Here is a 21,507-nt window from a genome sequence, read left to right on the forward strand (position 1 = left end):
TTTGTACTTCACTATGTAGTTGGTTTTTTTCTGTCCTTATCCAGATAAGGATAGCTTTGTGTTACTTAAAAAATAAAAATCTAATTTGGGGGGAGGTTTGATTGGAAATATAGCCTTAGATCATTCTCTCTTTTAGTTTTTAAATCTAAAATGCCTCTTTAGGCATGAAGAATATTTGGTCTGCCTACTAAAGAAAAAATGGGTTTTATTTCTTGGGGAAAAAAAAAAAAACCAAAACAAACAACATATCCCTCTCTCAGATTTTTTTTATTTTTTTTTCCTTTTTCCCCATGGAAACTAACCTTGTCATCTTGCAAGCCCTTACCATAATGTTAACAAGAAATGAGTAAGTGGCCCTTTATTTATCCGGGATAAATAAATACTAACCTTTGTACTTATGAACAGTTTCCATTGTAGATTCAGGTTAGCCTATACAAGACAGCTGTATTGCTTCTGGAACAAAGAAGTAGTACTTTCATGGGAGGTAGGAAAGGAAGATAACTAGCCATGCATTATTTTTCTTTTTCCTGTTTAATGTATAATAGGAATTTTCCTTTTTGTCTTCATGCTTAAAGAGAACTGTCTGGCACCAAAGTGCCCCTGCACTGAAGCATTACATTTTCAGATTACTTTCAAAGGATCCAATCTTAGGAAAAATTAATGAGTGTTTTGTTTGGATATAGTCACAAAACTTTCCTTGTTTACATCAGTGGAGTACTGCTTATTTCTCTGAGCAACAGCATGAGTGATATTCTGAAGTCAATGACAAATCTGCTGATGTCAGTGAACTTTGGATCAGTTCCTAATTTAAATTATGTGGTAACAGGTGATTAAAAACTGTGCCAGAAGATTCTTCAGGGACCTTTGTAACTTCAAAATACCAAGATAATGTGCTATTTAGGTACAGTTCATATAAAACAGAAAAGGTGTCATATAAATCTTACTGAAAACAGTAGAACTATTTCTACAGGCACTTGCCACCAGACCATTGTGCTATAGAAATTACCTCACATAATTACTTATTTAGATTAAGTGACTAAAGCTGTGTGGAGACAATGTTGTATACCATATTTATCTGAAGTCTAAGCAACACAACACTAAAATTTCTTTGAAATAAACTCCTGTATTTCTTGAATTCTGTTGAACTTTCAGTTAAGAAGGGAAAACAAGCTTAAATACTGGTTTAATCTGTCCCTTTTAACATAGTCTGTTGTTCAAGGAGAAAGCTTAATGCACAGAACATAGCAATGTTTGGAATCTGGTGTATAGTGCAAATTACCTGCAACTTTTATGCAATCTTTATTTTCCTGAAAATTTAATATTATGTCCAATCAGACTTGCAAATTTTTATTAAGTATGTTGGTATGGATTGTTTTGTCTACAGGAAACTTAAGATTACAAATTCTAGTATAGTTTCACACTATTTAGTATTCTAGTAATCTAAGATGTATTTATTTCTAGACACCTACAATTACAGCATGCATCCCGTTCCCATCACCACCCACTACTAATCTGAAAAGTCAACAATCTTCGTCTGTAAGATAAGTGTTCTTGCACAGTTCCAAACTTAAATGTAGAGTGCTTTAACTGTCACTCTCCATTTTGACGTATTGTTGGTATGACTTGTTTGCAGTTACATCAAAAAATGTACTGTAAGCTGAGATAATTTTACTTAGTATTTTATTTTCCTGTCTAACAATTAGGATTCTTGTTACATCTTTAATATTATTAATTTAATAATTTCTAGTAAATTGGATTGAACAGTGTTCAGATCTGCAGCACATTGTACTGGTACAGTCTAGAAAGTTCCTGAGACTGAGGACAATTTTAGCTTGCTTTGAGTGCTTCCAATCATGCTAACCATTATTGATTTTCTGGGTTTTTTACAATTCCTTATTTATCTATACATTTGTCTTAATTCAGCAATATGAAATCAGGATGGAAGTTCAGCTTAGAAATCAGTTGGAAACAGAGAGGTCTTGACTTCCTATATGGCAAATAAAACTTCAAAAATTAAAAACCAAACAAGCAAAAAAAAAAAAACCCCAACACAAAAAGGAAAGATTAACCATTGCACTGTTTACTTTTTTTTCCATGCCTACATTCATCTTCTTATGACAAATCCTTGTATTTTTTTTGAGTAAGGGTTATCATCTTCCTTTTACAGGGCTTATTAGAATGGCTTATGGCTCATTCTCATCACTGAATTCTTTACTGATAATGACTACTAGTGTTCCTAAACACACAGCAGTAGATAACTGCTTAAAGCAAAGTGAGGCAGGCTGATACAGTCTGGACTACAATTAAATTTGTATGCTGCTTATCTAAAAATCCCAAGTTTTTAAATTATCTTTGGTAAATTATATATTATCATTATTCTGAGAGTTAAGACTAAAAGTCATCCTTTTCCACAGAACAGAGTTCAATATAGTCTGTACATGTATTTCCACTCATAGGCATACAAACTGACAAATCTGTTCTTTATTTTGATATTGGAAAAGATTTGCATTACTCAGTCTCAGCTCTGTAGGGAGTAGTCTGTGTTCCTTATTTTGGGAAGAAGTTTGTTGTATTAGGTTTGAGGAGGAAAAAAACCCAAAAAGCCACATACCCCTCTAGTTCCCTCCCCCTGATAAAACCATTAGTAACAGAAGTATACTAACTTCAGGTCATAAAAACTGGGAAACTGTAGTATTGCAACAATACTTAGGTGAAAAGGAAAATAAGCAGAGATTAATAAAAGGTTTCAAGTGTCATTAAAAAATTCCCAAACAAACCCCAAATCTTCTCAGCAGAGATTTATTATACCTTCTTTTGAAATAAACCAAATTTCAAATATATTTGAAACAATTATATATTATAATATATATAATTATATATATAAATTATATATAAAATATATAATACTAAACCAAAATATCTAGTGTTGAACCTCTAAACACAGTGGGGAACTAATGTACAGCGTTTTTGTTTTGGTTTGGTTTTCCTTTTTCGTAAAACTAAGGTGTCACTGAGTCAAATTAAGAGATGAAAGCTCATGCTTTGCTTTATATCTTTTTGGTTAAGACTGCTTCAGACCAGCTGCCCTTTGAGATTTCAAATTAAATTAAGAGAAATAATTGCTATAATCCCTATGCTAAAACAATCTTTGCCATTTACTTAGTTTTTTAAACACAGTTTGTTTAATCTATTACCACTGTCACCCCTGCTGTGTTCTGTCATAGTATAATCAACTGCAAGAAAAGCATGCTACTGTTTGTAAAGCAAAGAAAACAAACCTTTTGGGTGTGAATGTCAGAGCTCCAATTTTCCCTTGCTTGGTAGTGAAACATAAAGATTAAGGTGTGATTTTTACTTTTTTTTTTTTTTTTTTTTTTTTTTTTTTTGTTAACTAGATCAGTTTACTCTTAGCTAATATGGGAATGTTTACTTATTCCCTGGATCAAAAATTCAACCTTTCTATGCGTAGTAGCAAAAGCAGCCATGAACTTGTTAACACACTGGAGTCTTCACTCTCCAGATGAGTGATGTCTTGTCAAGTTTTGAGAGTTTTGGTTGATGTATGTCCCTTATAAATCTCAGGCAGTATTCTCCAAGAGATTAGCTGAAATGTGATTTTTTTTCCTTGATTGAGATTATAGAACATTTTAAATTCATCTAAACCACTGTATAATGTTCAGTGAGATTAATCTTAGTTGCAATTATAGTTATTATGTTCAGTTCTAGGCAAAAAAGAAAATGCAGTTTTAAAATTAAGTCATATTAATCCAATCTCAAATACCCCTTGTATTTAAGAATATAGCATGCTGTACATGCCATTTTTTTGTAAAGTCATGTTTATCTAGACACCAATATTTTGCTAAACATAACAAAAAAATTGGTAATTTGAAGAGCTTGCAGTAAAATGATGCTACAAAAGATGTACATCCAAAGGAGTTTAGATTTAGTCTCTGTTTCTGATTATGGGAAGCACTTGAGTCTGGGGGGGGTTTGTCATCACTAAAAAAATAACCTTCAAGTCAAAGGCTACTTAAATTTTGCCTAATATTAAAGTTCTGAGTATATAGTTACTGAATTCTGTTAGAACCAAGGCTTCAACTTTGGTTTCTGTAGTCAAGAATTATGGTGAGGGTCACTCTCTTCAGATTTATACAAGGAGCAATGGGAAGTGTTTGATTTATGAGAAATTTCAAGGAACTGGGAAACCTTTAGAAGTGGCTAGAGTGAAGAAGTAGGCTTGAATGGATCCCAGATAGAAATATGATATTGGGTAGCCTGAAAGACCATAGCAAAAGGGGACTTTCTTAAGCCATATAGTAAATTTACAGAGTCAAATTACTGAAGCAAGTTAGTGTAGCATCTTTTTGGCACAGCCAAGTAAAGCTAATGTGACCTTTGATGTATTTATTGGTACATTTTATACCATGAGCATTACTTTTAAAATCCAGCAAAGCCATAAAAGTAGGAGGGCAATATATCTGAACAGCATCTAAAATAAGAAACAGGAAGTAGGCAAGGTTGCAAGCGATATTGACAGAAGTTCTGGAAGTGAGGTTCTTTGTCTCAGTCTGAGCCGGAAAGTTGGGTTAGGCTTGAGCAAAAGAGAAAGCTTAGAGGTGCTGTTGGAGTGGGGCTGGAATTGGAGGGCCCAAGGAAATTTAGGACAGCCAAGAGATCTGTACTGCAAGGACTTTTGTGGTGTGAGCCAGAGGTGAGGGTCTTAGTCACAGTCAGAGTTGGAAAATAAGGTTAGGGCTGAGCAAAAGAGAAAGCCTAGTGAAGTTATAAGTGTTCGGGAAGGAGTGAAGAAAAAAAAATAGAGAACATTAAATTTGAACGTGAGTCAGCAGTACACCCTTGTGGCTAAGACTCATCATGGTGTCCTGGGCAGCATTAGGAGTAGCATTGCCAGCAGGTTGAGGGAAATGATCCCTCCCCTCTACTCAGCACTGGTGAGGCCACACCTGGAGTGCTGGGTCCATTTCTGGACTACAGCAGAGACATGAACCTGCTGGAGAGAGTCCAGCAGAGGACCACTATGATGATGAAGGGACTGGAGCATCTGTCACACAAGGAAAGGCTGAGAGAGCTGGGACTGCTCAGCCTGGAGAAAGGAAGGCTCGATGGTATCTTATGAATGTTTGTAAATACCTGAAGGGGAGGTGTAGAGAAGATGGAGTCAGGCTTTTTTCACTGGTGCCCAGTGATAGGATCAGTGGTCAGAAGCAATGGTGACAAACTGAAATACAGGAGGTTTTCTCTGAACATCAAGAAACACTTTAATACTGTGAGGTTGACCAAGCACTGACACAGGCTGCCCAGAAAAGCTGCTGAATCTTCCACCTTAGAGATACTCGAAAGCCACCTGGACATGGTCCTGGGCAGCTGTCTGTATGTGGTGCTGCTTGAGCCAGCGGTTTTGGACCAAATGACTTCCAGAGGTCCCTTCCAACCCCAACCCCTCTATGATTCTGGGATGCTGTTTGCAGAATGAAGAGGAGGAGATAAGGAATTGCCATTGGTAAGATATCCTCTACTTTTTCTTCCAAGTAACAAAATCTTTCAGTACATCTACTATTGCCCATAATATAATGTAGCTATAAGGTCAACTGACATGTCTACATAAAAATAAATATGCATGTATGGGTTGGATGTATATTAAATGAGAAAATATGAGTAGTTTCTTTTAAACAACAGTATAAGTTTTAAAGGAACTACTTGGTTATCATTTATTATTGTAGAGGTTTTTGGGGTTTTTTTTTCCAGTAAGTAAATAGATCTCACTTACTACATTCATCTTTTGGGAGAAGAGAGGAAAATTTCAGAATGTTTCCCAGGATCTTGATAGATGGCATGTTTGTAACTGAGACATATTATTAAACCAGCTTAACAAAAGTAAAAAATTACAACAAATTTGTCAAAATGTAGAAGGAAAAGAACTCAGATGTACTGTAGGGTTTTCTTATCTTTTCTCTAATTTAGAAATCTAGATTTTCATTTTTCTTGTGGAGTATTCATTCTACCTAAGAAGCAGCTAACCTCTCTCTGACAAGTCACATCAGCAAATGGACGTCCCCATTCCTGACAGGAGGGAGTCTCCCATTGCTATTATTCACAGCTTCCTTCTAGTCATCCTGAGTGGCTCGGACTTGCCCACCAGAGATGCTTCTCATCAACTGCAAGGGCAGTGAACCTGTTCTGAAAGTGCAACCTATCAGGTGAGGCGTAAACTTTCTTCCTAGTGTGAGAAATCACCAGTTTCCAGCCTTCATCGTCATGGGAGTTTCCGCTTTCCAGTTTCATAAGCATAAGCTCTTCCTGACCCTCCAGTTGACAGTTTAAGCTCTTGAAGTTGCAAGGTCTAAGAAGATCTAGTCCATCTGTTTCTCATCCTCTGTGATGCTGTGCAGTCTGGTGGCTCTTCCCACAGATCTTTCACAAGGAAGCACAGCCCCTTGGCAACCACACAACTGCAAGCTAGGAGACCATGTGCCCAGTGAGAGGCTCGAGATTTCCTTTACACAAAGATTTTATATTGAGGTGTGCAAATATATGGCCTGCTACCTGCCTGACTGCAAATAACTGTAAAATATGAGAGCTCCCCAACCAGGAATGGTAGTAAAATGTTGAAATATTTATATTAGCAAATATAAGACAAAGGTGCATTAAGAATAATGCTGAGATGAGGCTGATATTCTGTTTTATTTTGCAAGGTAAATGAAGATGTTAATATTTATTTTTTATTATTTTTATTATTTTTGCTAATTAAATTTGCATATAGGAGATGCATTAGTGCTCATAATAATTAAGTGTACTTCTTAGTATATTTGTATGACCAAGGAGTCTGGGTTTTTTTGTGATTCTCAGTTGAAACACATTTTACTGGTAAGAAAAGTGACAAGTGTTTGTGTGGACTGGTAATGTATGAGGTTTGCATCTTGAACTGCAGATTGCTGAGTTCTGTTCTGAAAGATAATAAAGTACATGATTCATTTTTCATGTGCATTAATAACTTAGTTGATCAAGCCATGTAGGCATGATTGATATATTGCCTGGCTATAAAAATGAATAAAGCACTTATGTATTTGTTCTTTTAGACTATGGGTGAAAGCCTCTCCGTTTCCAAGACAGCCTACAAATGGTTCACCATTTTGCTACATCTCAATAGAACTGTTTTCTTATGTAAGAAGACTTTGTTCTTCAGTATTCTTGTCTGGAAAAATCTTTTAATATTATGTAGCTATTTAGGCCCCTCACTTCAAGGAGGGATGTTGAAGTGCTAGATTGCACGCAGAGAAAGGCAACAAAGCTGGTGAAGGGTCTGGAGCACCAGTCTTATAAGGAGCAGCTGACAAAACGAACTGTTCAGTCTGGAGAGGAAAAGACTCGGGGAACCTTATTGCTCTGTACAACTACCTGACAGGAGGCTGTAAGCAGGTGGGTATCGATCCCGTCTCCCAGATAACAAGTGATAGGACAGGGGAAAATGGCCTCAAGTTGCACCAGAAGAGGTTTAGATTGGATATTAGGAAAAAATTCTTCGCTGAAAGGATGGTCAAGCACTGGAACAGGCTGCTCAGGGAAGTGATGGAATCACCATCCCTGGAAGTGTTTAAAAAACACATAGGTGTCGTGCTTAGGGATGTGTTTACTAGTGGACTTGACAGTCCTGGGTTAATGGTTGGATTTGATGATCTCAAAAGTCTTTTCCAACCTAAATGGAAAAAATATTTCTATTATATTAGAATGCTACGGGATGTCATCACCTGTTTTGCCTGGATACATTCACTAATATAAAGGACATGAGACGTGTGATTTTTCCATGTAGTGTGAATATGAATGTTGATTTCAGTATTTCAAGAATATGTCTTATATCAGATTGTTTCTTTAATATATATATATATCTGTGAGAAAGCAAGTAAAACAAAAACAAGAAATGGGATGTTTTGGGTTTGTTTTGTTTTAAATATAATTAATGATTGATATCTCCTTTTGATACCACTTGGTCTTCTGGAAAGCTGATTTTCCTATTAGTTTATGGGTAAGTACACAGGTGTTTGTATAAATTCTTTGTTAGTCTGTAGATTCTGATTACATACACTAGAGAATTGGTAACAGCAGTTCATAAAGCTTATTTATTACAGAAAAAAAGTATATTATTGTTACATTTGAAAAATGCCTTCTGTTGATACCACACTGTTTCACGTAGTTCATTGCTATACTGATCACTAGCTATTAGAGAAAGACTTAAGAGAGACAATCAGAATTACAAGGACTCTGAATCATTGTGGCAGAATTTATTTATTTATGAATTTATTTATTTATTGCTAAAAAGAAAGGATACATTTCAGGATACTTTCTTTCAGACTCTATAAGTAGGGTTGTAGAATTAAGGACCACAGCTTTATGGGGCTCCTGTGTCTTGAAGAGACTGTAGATACTTTTCAGTGGATCTAGTTTTGTTAAGGCTTATTGGGTGTAGTTGCAAAATGAAATATACTTGTAGCAAGTCTCTCAATCATTAATTGTAATTATTTAAACACTGCAGTGTATTGCCCATGTAAGATGTATTTTTGGTTTCTTACAGGACAACCTTTCAGTCAGTCTGGTTACCACTATGTTTTGGCACTGGCAAGTATTGTTACTGTAGTCCTTTTTTTGTCCTGAAGATAGTACAAGCACAGACTTCTTTCTCCTGCAGGTGTAACTAAGGCAGATTAACTGTCTTTTAGTTTCATTTGGTGGACACAGATTTAAGAAGGAAACCAACTACTTTCCTTCAGTTTTAAATCCTAACTAATTATCAGCTAGGTCATAGTTTACCTGACAGATTTACTGTTTGTTCCTTTCCATCAACAGCAAAATCTATTTTGGGGGCCAGTGGGGATAAATAATTTTTCATTTACTTAATGTTCTACTAAATCAGGGGAAATCTGTGATAGTAGGGCTCTAAGGGGCATCAGATAATTATGTAAATACAAAAATAGATGTTATGTGGGGGAAGAGACAGCTAAAATAGCACAAGATGTATCTCGGAAAAAAAATCATGCTCTTACTTGTTTTCTGGCAAACCTACAAGAATGTCTTACATCTTACAGCTATCAGATATTTTATTTATAGCATGTGTTTGTATATCTGTATTCTAACAGTCCTTTCTAGTTCTAACTGTTTTCCTAGATATTTTTTTGCAATAACTTGTTATTCACATATGAAAATGTGAAATAAGTAAGCAGTACTGCACAACTTGATAGACACTGACAGTTTTGATATTCCTGTAGTCTGTCTTTTTATGAATTTTGATAGTGTAGAAGGCTAGCATACAACAAGATTTCAGTATTTGTTTCATCATCTTCCTTAATGTAATGTAAATATCTCTTTTTTAAAAATAAGATAAAACATAAAAACACTTCAGAATTTTTAGCTTGAATGCATAGTAGATACTCCTGAACAGCAGGTGCTTGGTGATAAAAATTTCTTCATGGTAATTCATTGTTTTGAGTAGGGCTCCACCAGGTACATTATGATCCATGAAGATGCTACATTTTAGACCTCAATGCAGCAAACAACATCTGAAATGTCAGAACTATCATTTCCTGATATGCACGTTAATGTGGACTCTTAAAGCTGCATTAAATAATATTTAAGATGGACACTGTTCCTGGTTTTTTGGTGAAAGTGTTAATGTTTATTTTAATGTGATAGGTAGTCCATATCAACTTGAACTTAAAACAAATTAATAAAAGCATGCCAGAATCAACATGGAAATCAAGTTCTGTGAGATCAGGGGTGATTTTCCCCATATTGCTCCCAGCATTTTCCTTTTCTTGAACTTATTTTTTCCTCTCTACATTTGTGATTGTTGTAAAGTTTCAGACTTTAAGTTTTTTATGTACCTATGGACAACTTCTATTCCTGCATAAATCACTTGTGGTAAATTAGTCATTCACACAAAAGAGTTTTCTCTGTGTGCAGATGGGGAAGAGAAAAATAAATGGTGGTAAATCAGTAACTTTTCTTTTAATGTCAACATAGTGCAATGATATCAGCTTGCAACAGACTTAAACATTTGAGTAGTACCAGAGGGAAGAAATATTTAATTACTAAACGTGCTGGTGCTCAGATACATGCTTTGTTATTAATATACGCATTCATTTAAAAGTTCAATTTGTTGCAAGGCTTGGTGTCTGAAGATATTGTCAGGCACAATAACATTTATCATGCTTTCAGTATAGTTTCTGATTGACTAAATGGCGTTCTTGGCAGACTTCCTCACAATATGAGAAAAAGCAAAGTAAATTTATTTTTTCATATATTGAATATTGAAGTACTTGTCAAATAAAAAAGTAACCAGCATTTGTCTTCCCTTTCCTGTAGAAGGAATGCTATGAATTCTGGTAGTCTTTGATTACTTTTTTTAGATGAAAAAGGAAAAGAATTCTTGAAACAGTCACACACGCTAAATAATCATTGCAAAACTGCCTGGTGTCACACATGGTAAGTAATAGTTTTGCTTGCCAGCAAATATCACACCTGTGCACGGCAGTGCTGAGCTTTAAAGCAGGCAAGCTGATGGGTTTCTTTTCAGACCTTAGGAGCTTTTGCAGTTGTCATCAAGCCCTTACAGACTTCTAGCAGTAGAAATCGGAAAACAAATAAATAAAAAACCCCAACCACCCCCAAATAAAATAAAAGCTATATTGTAGGTAATGAAGATTCTTGAAAGTTTTTGCTATCCACTTGGACATGTGAAGTGTCTTGTTTACGTGAAGCCTTCTTCCTCTTATGCCTTTCCCAAAGGGATGTGTGCAGTGGCAGTGGAATGGAACCATTGTCATCTTCCATGTTCTGTAGACACTCCTGGCCTAAAACCAGACAGGATTTCAGAGAATCAGATTCAGCAATCTAACTGATCTCTTCACCTTGCATATAGTATCTCTTTGAAGATGCTTCTGCCTGGATCAGGCTTTTCCGGATATTCCAGTACAAACATTTTTTTCTCTTAGTTGTGCTGAGAGAGTATCTTTAACAGATTGATACCATTCCTTTTAGACCATTGATAAAAGATCTGCAGATCCAGTATTATAACTATGTTATGAATTGTAACAATGTTTTACAACACTTTTAATGAAGAAACGTGATGTTTCTGCTTGATGGTAGACTCCTCAGGCAGAGCTCGTTTTTTAATTAATTTAATCCAATCTACCTAGGTGCTATATTTAAGGAAATTGCACTTTTTACATACCTGCTAGCAGCTGCAATGTATAAAGATGTACCTTAGAAGCTGACAACATCTCGTAAATAAACTAACCTACCACTGTGAAATGGCAGATTCTCTGTCCTTGCATTTCTTGTCAATAGTTTGGAAGATTGTTTGTAAAGCTGCACAATTGTGGAGTTCGTGTCTCTGGCTTTGAAAGGTCATTGCACATGACTTCTTTTTGTGAGATAGTATTCCTGTCTGAGTTATAGAAAAGGAACAAGTGCTTCAGAAACAATGAGCTTTCTTGTGCTGAGTTTTATGAGTAACTGTGGGGAAAAGATCTGTAAGAGTCAAGTTCACTAATTTCTTTATGAAGCTTCATAGTTATTTCAGTAGGTTTTCTTTTTTAGGAAGGTGACATGATCCTTAATTCATAATGAATCTGTGGCTTTTAAAGTTTCAGTTCAGTGTGTCTCTTGCTTTAAGTTTGTGGAATAATTTGTATTGTAGGTGAATGGAAATGACCTCCATGCACAATATAGTGAGGATATCGAGAATCTTGAAAATGTGTCTTTATTCATCCTGCTTTAAAACCCAAAAAACCTCTATGCAGTCATTTCAAGCACAAAAAGCATACTGATTTTAAATTTTTGGGTTTGATCTATGCAAGCTGCAACAGATGTTTTACAGGTATTTAAGTGAGGCTGCCAGAGTTTTTATTAGTTTAAACAGGAATTCTTACCTCTCTGGGCCACAACTCTGTAGGCCCTATATGGCTTGCCTGTAGGTATTTGGTGTGAAGAAAGATAGGATTAGAAGTTAAATGTTTCGGTGTGGTTGAGTAGGGTTCACTTTGTAAATAAATAAATGAAACTCAAAGTTTTCTGTCAATTCTGCTGTGTAAAAGACCTTGCATGTAATGTATCTTGTATGGACAACATTTATTTAAGATATTTGGAGAATCTTTCTCAAAAAATGCTGTTTAAAAGTACCAGTTTTGTAAAAGAAAAACCTTTTGCAGAGAGAATTTCTGCTTGACTTGGCATTTTTTTTTGGTTCTGATATCATTGTCACTCATATCAGTTTCTGATATCATTGTCAGTCAGATCAAATCAAAACTACAGCTTTTTTTACCATAATGCTTGTGTTCTGTCTATCTCTATTTTAAATGCTTCCTTTGGAAAGCTGAAAATCATAACTCTCCAAGCACTTTCCTAGATTTTCCCAAGTTTTATAGGAAGCTAACAAAACTTGGTACTAAAACCAAACAAAAACTTCTGCTTTCCTAACCTCTCTTTCACCCGAGGGATGTGTGGGAAATTTTCCATTTTCCATCTGAAATCGTATTGACTATAACATCTATTCTTTGTCATCCTTCTTTTTGCTGTCAGTAAGCCTATTAAAAATGGGTAGGCAACTTAATTGTTGTCCTCCATTCTACTCCTTCCCTATGTCTTCTCTTGACTAAAGGGAAGGAGGAAAATCTTGTTTCAATAAAACCTTTTGAGCCTGAACTACTGTTATGATGCCTTAAACTAAAGTAGAGCATTAAGATTTTCCCACTAATGAACTGTACCAGGAGGAGTTCCTTTTTCTGTGTCTGTTTTTCTCAGGGCTCTGTCTTTCATTTAGTCATAAAATGGTGCAGGTTAGCTCTAAGATGTAATTATCCAGTTTCAAAAGGTCAGTACACTGTACTTCATCTCCACCATTCACCTTAGCAATTATCCACTTCACTGACGGTACCTTGACCTCACTCTATGCTTCCACTATTATTCTGTTCTTCCATTGAAAAGTAAAATTCATTGCAAGTTGCTGGAGACATTTTCTGAAGAGAAAATATTCATATTTGAAAGGAAAATGAAACAAGTCAAGTTTTTTTCACGTGTTGCAAGTTGTTACTTAAGCTTTCAACTCCTTTATAAACTGGAATCTGTAGTTCCACCCAGGAGCATCTAAAATAGTTATTCTCTGTGTTCGTATGACAATATATATTTTATGTGGAAAAACCCACCTGAACTGCTATTCAATTAATTTACATTTTTTAATTGAAGTTTCAGTAATAAATTTAAAAATTAAAAATAAGGATTACAGTTCCTGTGAAATGTTTTTGTGTGGAAAGTGAAAGAAGATTGTAGACTTTAAGGCAGAAATAGATTAAGTTTAAGGATGTATGTTTTTCATATAATGAAAAGTGGATTTTTTTTTTAAAATGCCACGTTCCTTTTAAAAAAACACAGGGTTGTGGTTATGTGTATATACATATACATACATGTATGTATTTTATATGCACATATATACACACAAGAATTTAATTATGTCAGTTCAAAACAGATGACACTTTTTGAATGTTTGCCTTGTGTTGCTTTTTCAGTAGCATCTGGCTTGACTTCACTTTTGAGAAACGTTCATCTAGCTGCTTTCCTCATCTTGCTGTATTAGGTCTACAACTCTTGTTTTTGCTGTGTAGTGTAAAGGAAAGCAGGTCTGCACAAGTTACTTGCACAGCAGATGGAGTGGTTTTCAGCCTTTTGAAACTGTGTGATATGGAGTAGATCAAAAGATCCCAGGGATGTGTTCAAGCCCAGTGAGGGGGAGTAGGTCCGTCTCAGAGCAGCTCCAGTTGGACAGTTATGCAAGTCTACAGAGTCCATCAGTGTATGTAACTGCTGGGTTTGGGTTTCTTTTCCCCTTAAGTGAAAAAGTTACTTTCTCTAAAGGCAGGGAGCTCATAATTGGAGAACAAGGTCGGTGAGTTTTTTTCAGTTGAAAAACAAGCAACATTCCAAACCTTGTTTCTAGAAGATAACAGATTCCTGAAGCTTTTTTTGGTTTCTTTTGTTTGGCTTCGTTTTAGTGAGAGGAATATGTTCTCAAAAATCTGAATTTACGCTAGCATTGTCTTTAGTCATTACATTTAATCTTTTCTGGAAGTTAAAGCACCAACTTATATAAAGACCCTTCTTACAACATCTCATAGAGGACTGAGCATACTTGGGTGTGTTCTGAAAGACAACAAGCCTGCAAGATTTTTTGCACAAAATTACATTAAAAAGATCATTAAATATTTTTTTTCTCATTCTTCCTAACTTAATTCTAGATCTGATTTTTCACTTCTTCCTCATTTTGTAAGAATAACATGGATGATAAAGAAGCAACTTTCCAAAGTGTTTAAGTTTGTATGTTTTATATGAATGTACCTTCATCTCTTACATAAAAATACAGCTGCAATAGCAGTGCAATTTTTGAATGGGACATTACTGCTGTGAATATCTGCATTTCATCTTTGAAGTAAGGTGTAATTTTGTAATTTTTAACTCACTTTTTTTTTTTTAAAAAAAGGTATAATTAACTAACTCTCTATTTTTATGGATTTAGATGCACCACTAAAAGCTGTAATAATGCTGTACATTCACAGGTTTTCTGAGGCCTTTGTAGTGAACATAGTGTTGCTTCTATCATAAGCAATCATTAAGTCATTAAGATGTTTTAGTTCCTAGTTAAAGTAAGAGAGTGAAGTTGATTCATGGAACAAGTGGCTGAGCTTGCACAGGAAGTATTTCTCATACCTGATACATACAGTACCCATACTGCTTAATGAGTTAAGAGTTGCTTAAAATGTTTTGAAAATATGACCGAGTAACAATTGATAAGTAAAATTGGATTCATGTACGTAATTGAAGAAATATTGTAAGCAGCAAATATTTTTTATTTGTTTGAAATTTTGTTCTACAAATATGAACATGTATCTTTACACATGCTAATTATTCTGCATGCCAGAAGTATCCTGCTTAAAGATTGTAAGGACTTGATTAGATTACCTAGTATTATAGAATATAAAATCTAGAAAAAATTAATGTAAAATAATATTATTAGTCTCATTTAAAATAAATGTGTGCATCCTTCTTTACTTTAGGAAGATTAATTAGCAAAGATGTTACCAACAAATACTTGGTCAGTAATTTTCAGTTATTTTCATACTTAACAAAACCAATAAAATCTCCTTCATGACCTTTCTAATAGCAATATTTCAGTTTTCCACTAAATGAGTTAAATACATATAATTTCAGACATTATTTTTATTTGATTCAAGATAAAACATGATGAAAAATTCGTCTAGAAAGATATGACTAGTCAGCTCAGGATCACCTGTGTTCCTCGTAAAACAATAGTTTTCTGCAATCTATATTATTTTCATATGAATCTCTCCTCTTTTAAATGCAAATATGTTAAAAAATTGCAACATAACTCCCCTGTCAAGGATAGGGTCTGGGGTATTCAGATTAAAAGCAGCCCTGAGGCAAAGAGAGACTTCCCTCTGCTGAACCTTCTTCCAGCTCTTTACAACAGCTCACATCAGCTAACTGGCCTCAAGTGCAGCCAGCTGAACTCATGGAGCTGGAAGGGCCCTGGCAGGGGTTTTTGGGTGTGAGTAGTGCTGGGAATGCATTGTACAGGTTTTGGAGACATATTCCGTCTACTCAAGAGAAGGCTAATCTTTTTAACTGCAAAAGTAGTGATGCACAATGCAATGGCTCACCATCTGCTGACCCTGAGCAGCAGGCCACCACCCCCATCCCCCTGAGCCACCTACCTCCAGTTTTATTGTTCATCATGACATTATACGGCTAGTTTGGTTCAGCTGTCCTTGATGTGTTCCCTCCCAGCTTCTTGTGCACCCATTGGAAGGGCAGTATGAGAAGCTGGAAAGTCCTTGACTTAGTGTAAGCACTGCTCAGCAACACCTAAAACATCAGTATGTTATCAAAATTATTCTCATCCTAAATCCAAAACACAGCACTGTACCAGCTACTAGGAAGAAAATTAACTCTATCCCAGCTAGAAACAGGATAATTAAATATTTAAATTTATCATTATTGGAGCTTGTAGACATCTTGGGTGCAATGAATTGAAATATTACAAGACAATCATAAGTCAATTTATCTTTGACATCAGATCTTGGCTTGGTAGTCATCTTGCACTTAATTGCCTGACTGAAATTCAACCTTGGATGGGTTTGTGATTTCTCTCTACTTGAAGTCTGCCAGATATGAACTGGTATTTATTAGTGTCATCTCTGCGAAAAGGTGAATTTTCAGGCTGAGAATTTGAGTAGTGTTTTTTGGCAGAAGCTTTGCATGAACATAGGGCTTTCTCATGTTTCAGATCTTTCATGGGTACCTGTAAAATATTATGCCTGCATATTCATTTAGAAAAAAACACAGTTTCGGTGATTGTAATCCAGTCAATGGTATTTGAACAACTATAAATCTGCACAGCTAGGGGTGGGGGTGGTGGTGATAAAAAAGATTTGGTGCTAAATAGAGGTATGTGATCACTTTATTTCCAGTTACTGTACAAAAATTCAGTGGATAGATATCAAAGACCTAATTGGAAACATTTTAGCATCTAACATTATCTTGTGCATTAGAGCTGACAACTTGTACTCTGTCACTAGTGGGTATACCGTGCCAAAAATCCCCAAACCCAAGGTTACAAAATTTTCCTTCCATGATTCCCTGTTTAATCTCAGTACAGATGTTTATCACATTCTAAGGAATTTAGCTTGGTAAATAACTTCTACAGACCATGAGATAACATAAATATAAAATGCATAGACATTTTAATCTGTTGTATTTTAGCCAGATGGACCACCCCACAAAACTAGTAGTTTTGTAGCTGTATAAAGTCTTTTCATACAAGAGTAAGTCCATAATGTAAAGACAACTGCTGATTAGCATAATTGTTTTAAAAGTTAAAATTAGTTCCTGGTTTGTCTGCCAGTGTGATACAGAGTAGGAAAGGAATATGTTATTTTCTTTCTTACTTGCTAGTTTGCCTAATCTTTCTGAACTGTTTCAGCCTCCTCTCCAGATAGTACCCTCCAACAGTGTATCATGATGTTAAGACTGGCCAAGGTTTTAGGAGTTCTGTTGGGGTGTGTGTGGAGGGTTGCTCAGCTCATTTCTTCTTGTTTTTATTAAGGGGAACAAACAGACCATGATGAGAAGGAACAGCCTAAGGAAGTGTCTTTTGTTGGTAGAATAAAATGTGTTTAAACATAATCCATTCAGTTTGTAATTATTTGATAATTGACTTTTCTAAGTGAAGTAGTTGGTACTCATCCTCTGTATTTAGAATCACAGAATATCTCAATTTGAAAAGTACCCATAAGGATCACTGAGTCTAACTCCCTGCTCCTTGCCAGACTACCTAAAACTAAATAATGTGACTAAGAGCATTGTCCAGATATACCTTGAACTCTGACAGGCTTGATGCCATGACAACTGCCCTGGGGAGCCTGTTCCAGTGACTGACGACCCTCTCAGTGAAGAACTTTTTCCTAATGTCCAATCTGAACTTGCCCTGATGCAGCTTCATTCCATTTGCTCAAGTCCTGTCACTGGTAACTAGAGAGGGGAGATCAACACCTGCCCCTTGAGGAAGTTGTAGCCTGTGATGAGGTCACCCCTCAGCCTTCCCTTTTCCAAGCTGAACAAGCCAAATGGCCTCACCTGCTCCTCATATGTCTTTCCCTTGAGATCTTTCACCATCTTGGTTACCCTCCTCTGTACACACTGTTAGATGTCACTCTTATATTGAGGTGCCCAAACTGCACACCATACTCGAGGTGGGGCCACACCAGTGCAGTGTAGAGCGGGACAGTCACCTCCCTTGACCAGCCAGTTATGCTATAAGCACCCCAGGACACGGTTAGCTCTTTTTGCTGCCAAGGCACATTGTTGACTCTTATTTGACTTGCGAACAGCCCAAACCCTCAGATCTCTTTGTGTGGGCTGCTCTACAGCCTGTCATCCCCTGTTTGTACACATAACCAGGACTACCCCCATCCCAGGTGGAGAATTCGGAGCTTGCTCTTGTTAAGTTTCATACTGTTGGTGATTGCCACACAGGATGTGAATTGGCTTAGAAATGGAATTTGGAGAGGGCTGTAATTAATTTGTAATGAAGTATTTTTTTGTAATGTCATAGTTCTTTTGTCTTTGTTTTCCTATTTATTTCAAGGATTATACTTCAGTATTTAGATGCAACTTTAGTTCATAAAGTGCCCATACCTAAATTTGTGTAAGTCTTTGTACATTATGGACCTCATTTTCAAATGGATAAACTTAAGTTTGGGGTCTGCTTCCTACATGGAAGCTTTTTGAAACATCAGTGCTGCTGTTTGTCTTTTATTGTTCTTCATCAAGACAAGCTGAAGCCTGTGGAGAAAAAAAGCACCTTGTCTTTGTGGTTTGGGGTTTTTTTTCCCTTCCCCCTACACTAATCAGCCTTTTGGGGAATTGTCTGATTTATCATATATAGAATACTAGCTAGAGTAATATATAGGAAAATATTATAACTGTTAGTAAACAATTGTTATTTTCCATCAAATATGATTTCTGTCCTTACTGGAGAGACAAAAAGCATTTCTACTTTCCTCTGAAAACCTGAATGAACCTCTTTGAGTTTATAGTTTCTAATTGTTTTTATTTGCTCAGAAATAAGGTGGGAGCAGATTAGTTTGGTGTTTTATTTAGCTAGATAATCATGTTGTTACAATTCACAGGGTTTGAATTGTGTTTCTCTGATGCTGTAACACTTCATTCTCTTTGCTTCATGTTCAGTAGCTTTTCATTATTTACCAGAAATTGATTTTGAAATAAAAGTAACACATATCTGAAGAAATACACCCCTCTGGCTCTTTCTAAAGACTTGGGCACAGATATCCTGTTTCTTCAATGTGCCTTGCATAGTTGTCAGTCTTTACTTTTATCAAATCAATTTTAGTTCTCGTACTGAAAATAGTAAAGTTCTCAAAATGTTGACTTCAATTTATTAGCATTTCTCTTCTTTATTTTTTTTTCATCCCAGTTGAAAGAACTGGAACCTTTCGTTTTCATGGTGATTTATCTATCTTAACCTCTTTCAGTCTTCTTATAAGTACCATTTAATAACAACTTGTTAATAGTAAGTACTTGTCAATAAGAATCTTCTGATAAATACCTGTTAGTACCTGATAAGTACCTGGTTTGTGCTATAAAAATAAATTCATTTTACCAATTTTTCTTTTGAAACCTGAGGAACATTTCATATATTCTTGACAAGACTTCTGCCTAGTTTTCTCTGAAGAATAAATATAATCATTTGCTAGATAACTATTTTATATGACAGTAACATGGCTTTTTGTTGATATATGTAATACCTCATATATGTGGATTAGATAAATGAATTCAGAAAGCATGGTTAACCTAAGGTAAGGTTACACATTCACCATAAAAGATTATATTTCCCTTAAGACTATTAATTGTGGCCTTAAGAAACACTCTGAAAACTTAAAAATTCTTCCTCTGGTTATTAGAATAGCTGTTTCTAGTACTGAAGACATACTTCAGAACTTCTTCAGGTTAATGAATCTTCATTATAGTCCTTCTGAAATGTAAACTGCAAATAACTAAAAGCATGCTGATTTTTTATATTTTGGGGAATAAAAATTGAACTTTGACTCAGTCAGACCAAAATCAGTCTCAATGTCATTTAAAACATTTTTTTAAATACTCTTTTTCCATAAATAGTAGGGGAGGAAATCAAATTTGGTTACAAGTTACTATATTAAAACGTTACCCATTCTTTGCTTTTGTAAAGGTACAATTAATGAAAAATTTACTTTCTTGTTTTTTTCTTTTCAAATTCAAGTATTTAACTTTATGAAACATGGAAAACTTGTATCTTTCACTGATTTCAAAGATGCCCACCTTACTCTGAGGTGAGGCCATTAGCCTCATCCAGTAAATAACATGAGTTTTAAATCATATTATTCCTCTCCTTGTGTCTTTCTGTTGTTCTTCCTCCCACCCCAACCCTTCCCAGCTGGAAAGACTACAGTCTGAGAATACGTCTGAATGGGGAAAGAGAGAGACACCTGAAGCAGAAAAACAATGTTTGGAAGGAGAGAACAGAAGACTGAAATTGCAGGTAAAAGAAATTCTGGGACTTCTGGAGATAAAAAATAAAACAACACTAAATTGAGTTGTGATTATCCAAATGCACAAAGTAAGCTGCTGGTTAAAAATAAGGTATGGGCGTTGCTTAATTTGATTACTTGGGGAGCATTCCCCAAAAGAATTACTAATTTGTAATGTCAAAATGTGTCCCTAAAACAAAGGCTGTGCAAGACAGAACAGCCTGTCTGTATCTCAGACCTGGATAGTCAGAACTCAGTGACTTTGAATTTCTGTAGGGTACAGAAACAGAGAGAAATATCTTTTCATTTTTAAGAGGAGTGGGGGAAATGACAAGTCTGAAAAGGCTAGGGAGCAAAAGTGAAGACTGGGAGGAACAGAAGAGATTAAGTAAGCTTTGGTAGTTATAGAGTCCTGGTGAAGGTTAAAGCAAAAAAAGCTGTGAGATAAATAATTTCTCTGTCTTCTGTCTTGCTGAATATTGAATCTCTTCTTAGGGAAGAAAGAACTAAAGGAAGAGCCTTATTTCTTATTCCCCTAAAGTTATGTTAACTTTTAAACCTTTTTATAGTACTAAAAATGATGTATTAAATTATTCAGAGACTCTTAACTGTGAGTACTTCCTTTACTGTGTGACTGTCTATGCCAATAATTAAGTAGTAGTCCAGAAGGCTTACACTTTGAGACTCTTAAAACTCTGTAAGAGAAAGCAAAGAAAAACCAAACCAAAAAACCTAACCGATCAGTAACATTCTTATTTGCCTAAATAGCAAATACTTTAATACAATTTATGTGTATTTACTGTTGAATAATGGCAGGCTGAGTAACTAAGACCAGATTTAGCGTATAGTTACAAGATGTAATTTAACTTGGGAACAATTAAGAGAGAGAGGTTCTGTACTTGAGGTCTGCTTTTAGGTGGAATCATATGATTTTTCTCAATTTCTGTGATGGCTCAGAAGCAGCAAATTGCAATTCATATGTATAACTTACCTTTATAAAATATCTTACATAACAAACAGCTGTTTTGGATTTTCCATTACTGATATTTATTTTATCTTGTCATATCACATTGTATCATACCATACCAGTATATTAATTATTTCCTTGTAATGCAACTGATTTGAGGTTGGAGATGTGGCCAGAAAGATGCTCATCTGCTATGCATCTTACTGTATTTCAAATACATTTTAATTATATGGCTGTGTGCGGCGAATGAAGAGACGGGATGTAGCTTGATGCAAGCAAGATGTCGATATATTAGTGATTCTTTTACATTAATATACGTTTCTACCTTCTACATGTTAGACACTGATTGGTTAAATCTTAAGTGTGAACTACACA

The 21,507-nt window shown here is 35.4% G+C and overlaps 1 protein-coding gene across 1 annotated transcript in view; it reads left to right on the forward strand.

The window, feature by feature from the left end:
- CCDC102B (coiled-coil domain containing 102B) overlaps positions 1-20,278 on the forward strand; it is a 36,077-nt gene extending 15,799 nt beyond the window's left edge. The window contains 1 exon segment of the mRNA XM_005239312.3: positions 20,072-20,278. Coding sequence (XP_005239369.2) covers positions 20,072-20,230 — 159 coding nt within the window. The 3' untranslated portion in view covers positions 20,231-20,278.
- The last annotated feature ends 1,229 nt before the right edge of the window (positions 20,279-21,507 follow it).

The sequence above is a fragment of the Falco peregrinus genome, chromosome 3 (assembly GCF_023634155.1).
Source record: "Falco peregrinus isolate bFalPer1 chromosome 3, bFalPer1.pri, whole genome shotgun sequence".
NCBI classification, from domain to species: domain Eukaryota; kingdom Metazoa; phylum Chordata; class Aves; order Falconiformes; family Falconidae; genus Falco; species Falco peregrinus.